This window comes from Coregonus lavaretus (genome assembly GCF_964263955.1).
Source record: "Coregonus lavaretus genome assembly, chromosome: 1".
Taxonomy (NCBI): domain Eukaryota; kingdom Metazoa; phylum Chordata; class Actinopteri; order Salmoniformes; family Salmonidae; genus Coregonus; species Coregonus lavaretus.
In genome coordinates, this window is record NC_139988.1 from 63071917 (window position 1) to 63078996 (window position 7080).

General features: G+C 42.2%; 1 protein-coding gene across 1 annotated transcript in view; it reads left to right on the forward strand.

The window, feature by feature from the left end:
• Positions 1-7080, forward strand: part of LOC311133639 (cadherin-23-like) — a 601713-nt gene that overhangs the window by 444846 nt on the left and 149787 nt on the right. Inside the window, exon 31 of the mRNA XM_084167165.1 lies at positions 3366-3494. Within this exon, the coding sequence (XP_084023291.1) occupies positions 3366-3494 (129 nt within the window). The remainder of the gene's footprint in view (positions 1-3365; positions 3495-7080) is intronic.

Consider the following 7080-nt stretch of genomic DNA (forward strand, 5'->3'; position numbering starts at 1 on the left):
CATATACAATGAAAGCATTCTGGCCTCGAATTCAATTGTGAATATTGCTGAGAATTGAACTAAATATATTGAGCGTCAATGTTGTCAGGATATAACGCTATGTAGCTAGCTAATAACTTGTGCCGCTAGCTACTGGTTGCTAATGGTGCCAAGTAGTCAAGACAGGAGAACGAAGTCACAGCCCTGAACATAGATCAGATAGATATCCAATCAGGACACGCTGCATTCTCACTTTGACTGAGACTGTAAGATCTATAATCCTAATCATGTTTATCTTTCTCCTTCAACAAAAATGAATTATTAGCAATTGCCTTTCCCCCCATGTAATTAGTTAGTTTTCCTTCATTTTTGAATGGGAAAGATAGCAGATAAAATATTGGTTTTAATTACAACAACAACACCTTTCTCGAATATTGAAATGCAAGTGGTCATAATTCATCTTTCTCTGTGATTCGATTGTCACTGTTGACAAATTTGTGAAGGTCATTTAAAAAAGTGCCTATGGGATAATGCTAATTTTTCAGCCCCCTTTTTGCAAATAAAACTAGCGAACGGATCACAGTGCCATCTGGTGACCATTTAGGGTATAGGCTTCTCAGCTGATGAGCCAAACTTTGTTCAGGAATATGGACTATTGACGGAGAAAAGAGGAGAGGAAAAGGTAAATTTAACATGCATTGGCCAATCAAGACCTAATAGTTGAAGTTCAAGTTCTATTTGTCACATGCACAAGTACACAGAAATGGTTAACTTGCAAGACCTACCCAACAGTGCAGTAATCAATATCAAAATAATATAACTAATAAAAGGCACAAAAAAAAACTGAAATAAGATAGGAAACTACAGTATATACAGGGTCAGGATAAATAGCAGGAGTAGCAGGATTAATAATAGTAAATAGTATGGCAGCAGCATAAGTGGTGGGTGGGTTTGTGTGTGGGTTGAGTCTGTAAGTTTAAGTGTGTGGGTGTTAGTGTGAGTGTGTGCAAGAGTGTCAGTGTAGGTGTGATAGGTGGATGTACATGTGGATATACATGTAAACAGGGCTGAAAAGTGACTGGTAGCAGGAATATATAAATACTTATGGTAATATACCAATGGTAATATATACAGTGCATTCGGAAAGTATTCAGACCCCTTGACATTTTCCACATTTTGTTATGTTACAGCCTTATTCTAAAATTGATTAAATTAAGACATGTCCTCATCAATCTACACACAGTACCCCATAATGAAAAAGCAAAAACAAGTTTTTAGAAATGTTTAGACCCTTTGCTATGAGACTCAAAATTGAGCTCAGGTGCATCCTGTTTCCATTGATCATCCTTGAGATGTTTCTACAACTTGAGTCCACCTGTGGTAAATTCAATTGATTGGACATGATTTGGAAAGGCACACACCTGTCTATATAAGGTCCCACAGTTGACAGTGCATGTCAGAGCAAAAACCAAGCCATGTGGTCGAAGGAATTGTCCGTTGAGCTCCGAGATAGGATTGTGTCGAGGCACAGATCTGGGGAAGGGTAACAAAACATTTCTGCAGCATTGAAGGTCCCCAAGAACACAGTGGCCTCCATCATTCTTAAATGGAAGAAGTTTGGAACCACCAAGACTCTTCCTAGAGCTGGCCGCCCAGCCAAACTGAGCAATCGGGGGAGAAAGGTCTTGGTCAGGGAGGTGACCAAGAACCCGATGGTCACTCTGACAGAACTCTAGAGTTCCTCTGTGGAGATGGGAGAATCTACCAGAAGGATAACCATCTCTGCAGCACTCCACCAATCAGGCCTTTGGCCAGACGTGGCCAGACGGAAACCATTCCTCAGTAAAAGGCACATGACAGCCCGCTTGGAGTTTGCCAAAAGGCACCTAAAGACTCTCAGACCATGAGAAACAAGATTCTCTGGTCTGATGAAATCAAGATTGAACTCTTTGGCCTGAATGCCAAACGTCACGTCTGGAGGAAACCTGGAACCATCCTTACGGTGAAGCATGGTGGTGGCAGCATCATGCTGTGGGGGTGTTTTTCAGCGGCAGAGACTGGGAAACTAGTCAGAATCGAGGGAAAGATGAACGGAGCAAAGTACAGAGAGATCCTTGACTCAGACTGGGGCGAAGGTTCACCTTCCAACAGGACAATCAAATAGGTTTTATTTCACACATGTGCCGAATACAACAGGTTGTCAAAGCGACGTGTATGCGGTAGGCGAAGTCAAGAGCAGGACACCGAGCTACTGGCAGATACTTTACTGGATACAGTGCAAATCCAAAGTACAAAAGGCAACCTCATACAGAGAGGAACAATACAACCCGCACACATGGGCAACTGCCGAAAAGACCAAAACAATTATGCACAATACACAATGAGAAACAGAGGGTTATAAAGGGAACACAATAAAACATAATGGGAAACAGGTGTAAACAATAAAGACCAAACACCGAAACATAGATCGGCAGCAGCTAGTACTCCGGGGACGACGAACGCCGAAGCCTGCCCGAGCAAGGAGGAGGAGCAGCCTCGGCTGAATCCGTGACACAGGTGTAGACCTTACAGTGAAATAATTACTTACAAGCCCTTAACCAACAATGCAGTTTTAAGAAAAATAATTGTTGAGTAAAAAATAGATAAGTATAAATAAAAAAAGAAGAAAATAGAAAAATAACAAATAATTAAAGAGCAGCAGTAAAATAACAATAGCCCTAAGCACACAGCCAAGACAACGCAGGAGTGGCTTCAGGACAAGTCTCTGAATGTCCTTGAGTGGCCCAGCCAGAGCCTGGACTTGAACCCGATCGAACATCTCTGGAGAGACCTGAAAATAGCTGTGCAGTAACGCTCCCCATCCAACCTGACAGAAGAATGGGAGAATCTACCCAAATACAGGTGTGCCAAGCTTGTAGCATCATACCCAAGAAGACTCGAGGCTATAATTGCTGCCAAAGTTGATTCAACAAAGTACTGAGTAAAGGGTTTGAATACTTATGTAAATGCAAGAAACCTGTTTTTGCTTTGTCATTATTGGGTATTGTTTGTAGATTGATGAAGGAAAAAAACAATTTAATCAATTGTAATGTAACAAAATGTGGAAAAATAATGGGGTCTGAATACTTTCCGAATGCACTGTACGTCTAAACAAAAGTAATAGTGACCAGAAGCAGGATAAATAGTTAGATACCAATGGTAATGGGAATCAATAATCAACAGCAGCGTAGTGGTAGGAATAAATCTAAAACTATCGTTGCGTATATAATGTATGCCCACCTGCTTACGCACGTGTACATCTGTTTGTCTGTCTGTCTGTGTGTGTGTGTAATTGATTGACTGACGGACGCGTGTGCATGTATGTGTGTGTGTGTGTGTTATGACAGGTGCGTGCCATGGACAGCGGCGTGCCTCCCCGCTACAGAGATGTCTCTCTCACCGTCAACATCCTGGACGTCAATGACAACACACCCGTCATCGAGAGCCAGGGGGGCTACAATGTCACCATCAGCGAGGTGAGGCGCACACACACGTCAGTCAGTCAGCCAGTCAATCAATCACATATACAATCATATGCACGTATGGAGAGTGATTTGGGCCGATAATGAGCCCACGGTAGCTACTGACACCGATCACCAAGTTACCTAACATGTAAGATGCGCCTAAGATACCGTCATGAAATAAGATCGACTTTCAATGGAGACACATTTTTTATTAGGCGTCAAACTGCCGACACGTTCACATCACGTACATGTCACGTGACATGTACACGTCATGTAGACATTGTGTACACGTGACACAATTAATTTATGATTTATTTGAACAAGGAAATGTACCAAACCTAAGCTGAAGCATTTAATGCATGGAACTATCATAATTATATTTATTAAATTCACCTTGCATCGATTAAGGTTCAAAATGTTATGCTCCCCCTAACCCCATTTAAAATGTTCTGGACACACCACTGATGTGAAAGTTAAATTACATAAAGGAATGTAAGTTTAAATATATCCATGATATATACAAGAGAATGGACAATTGAGTATAATTTAATAAAATATAAAAATATAATGTTGATCGAGCCACTCGTGCGTGGATCGCTAAAATAAATCGGAGGTGAAATATATAGGCCTAGGTATGATATATGACGATGTTTAACTCTGTGTTGCTTTATGTTAAAAAACGAGCTGTGAAATAATCAAATCAAATCAAATGTTATTTGACACATGCGCCGAATACAACAGGTGTAGACCTTACAGTGAAATGCTTACTTACAAGCCCTTAACCAACAATGCAGTTTTAAGAAAGAATACACCCCCCCCCACCCCAAAAAAAATACAGTATAAAATAATACAAAATAAAAGTAACAAATAATTAAAGAGCAGAAGTAAAAATAACAATATTGAGGCTATATACAGGGGGTACCAGAACCAAGTCAATGTGCAGGGGCACCGGTTAGTCGAGGTAATTGGGGTAATATGTACATGTAGGTAGAGTTATTAAAGTGACTATGCATAGATAATAAACAGAGAGTATTAGCATTGTAAAAGAGGGATGGGGGGCAATGCAAATAGTCTGGGTAGCCATTTGATTAGATGTTCAGTAGTCTTATGGCTTGGAGGTAGAAGCTGTTTAGAAGCCTCTTGGACCTAGACTTGGCGCTCCGGTACCGCTTGCCGTGCGGTAGCAGAGAGAGCAGTCTATGACTAGGGTGGCTGGAGTCTTTGACAATTTTTAGGGCCTTCCTCTGACACCGCCTGGTATAGAGGTCCTGGATGGCAGGAACCTTGGCCCCAGTGATGTACTGGGCCGTACGCACTACCCTCTGTAGTGCCTTGCGGTCGGAGGCCGAGCAGTTGCCATAACAGGCAGTGATGCAACCAGTCAGGATGCTCTCAATACACAAGAAATATGCGACTCTGATGCACATGGTGATGTATATAAAAATGCCTATAGGGGGTTAAAAACAAGGTTTTACATGGTTTTGTTAGAGGGAAAATAGTCAAGCGTTTTATCTGGCCAATTTACTTTCAAATGCAGAGATAGGCTTAGTTAATTAGCCTATATGTCTAGCTACATACCGGTATAGGCTTACATTGACCTACCTCTATATTTCAACATAGCATACTGTATATAGGCTATATAAAAACCATGCAAATAAGTGTATGAACTTACATTTATTCTCTCTGGTATCCTGCGCTACTGTGTGCTATCCCTGCATCATATTGCCATGCGGCATAAGCTATTAATACGCGCATGGATGGAGACCATGCGTCCATTTGTGTAAGCCCTACTTGTCCTTGGGTAGGGGAGGGAATGGCCGGCAGGGAAGTAGCTCAGTTGGTAGAGCATGGCGTTTGCAACACCAGGGTTGTGTGTTCGATTCCCACGGGGGGCCAGTATGAAAAAAATAAAAATAATGTATGCACTCATAAGTCGCTCTGGATAAGAGCGTCTGCTAAATGACTAAAATGTAAATAATGAATTCAGTGCATCATTGTCTATCAATATCGGAAATAGGCCTATTCTTTCCATAAGACCACTGTAAGTGCGCATGCAGCTTATGCGCCCATGGGTAGGCCTATATGGTACAACATTTTGTTACAAAGTGGGGTTCAAATGGTTTGAATTGTCGTTTTTTTGTCAACATTCTGCACAAAATACACTGCACAAAATACACAAAATTCTTCTTAATTGTTTAAAAACTCATGAAATATGAAACATGCCTGTCTATTAAAAGTTGTCTTACAGGAAAATACACAGCGATTTCTATGAAATTCCATCTGAAAGAGTTACAGTTCATATAAGGAAAGCAGTCAAAAAAAAATAGGGCCGTTGATCAGAAAACCAGTCAGTACCTGGTGTGACCACCATTTGCCTCATGCAGCTAGACACATCTCCTTCGCATAGAGTTGATCAGCCTGTTGATTGAGGCCTGTGGAATGTTGTCCCACTCCTCTTCAATGGCTGTGCGAAGGTACTGGATATTGGCGGGAACTTGAACACGCTGTCGTACATGTCGATCCAGAGCATCCCAAACATGCTCAATGGGTGACATGTCTAGTGAGTATGCAGGCCATGGAAGAACTGGGAAAAGTTCAGCTTCCCGGAATTGTGTACAGATCCTGGAGACATGGGGCCATGCATTATCATGCTGAAACATGAGGTGGTGGCGGCAGATAAATGGCATGACAGTTGGCCTCAGAATCTCTGTGCATTCAAATTGCCATTGATAAAATGCAATTGTGTTCCTTGTCCGTATCTTATGCCTGCCCATACCATAACCCCACCGCCTCCATGGGACACTGTTCACAAGTTTATGTCAGCAAGTCACTTGCCCACACGACGCCATACACACTGTCTGCCATCTGCCCGGTACAGTTGAAACCGGGATTCATCCGTCAGCAGCACACTTCTCCAGCGTGCCAGTGGCCATCTAAGGTGAGCATTTGCCAACTGCAGTCAGGTCAAGACCCTGGTGAGGACGACGAGCATTCAGATGAGCTTCACTGAGACGATTTCTGACAGTTTTTGCAGAAATTATTCGGTTGTGCAAACCCACAGTTTCATCAGCTGTCTGAGTGGCTGGTCAAAGACGATCCCGCAGGTGAAGAAGCCAGATGTGGAGGTCCTGGGCTGGAGTGGTTATACGTGGTCTGAGGTTGTGAGGCCGGTTGGACGTACTGCCAAATTCTCTAAAACGATGTTGAAGGCGGCTTATGGTAGAGAAATTAACATTCATTTATCTGGCAACAGCTCTGGTGGACATTCCTGCAGTCAGCATGCCAATTGCACGCTCACTCAAAACTTTGAGACATCTGTGGCATTGCGTTGTGTGACAAAACTGCACATTTTAGAGTGGCCTTTTATTGGCCCCAGCGCACGGTGCACCTGTGTAATGATCATGCTGTTTAATCAGCTTCTTGATATGCCACACCTTTCAGGTGCATGGATTATCTTGGCAAAGAAGAAATGCTCACTAACAGGGATGTAAACAAATTTGTGCACCAAATTTGAGAGAAGTAAGCTTTTTGTGCATATGGAAGATATCTGGGATCTTTTATTTACATGTTGTATTTATATTTTTGTTCAGTGTAGTTG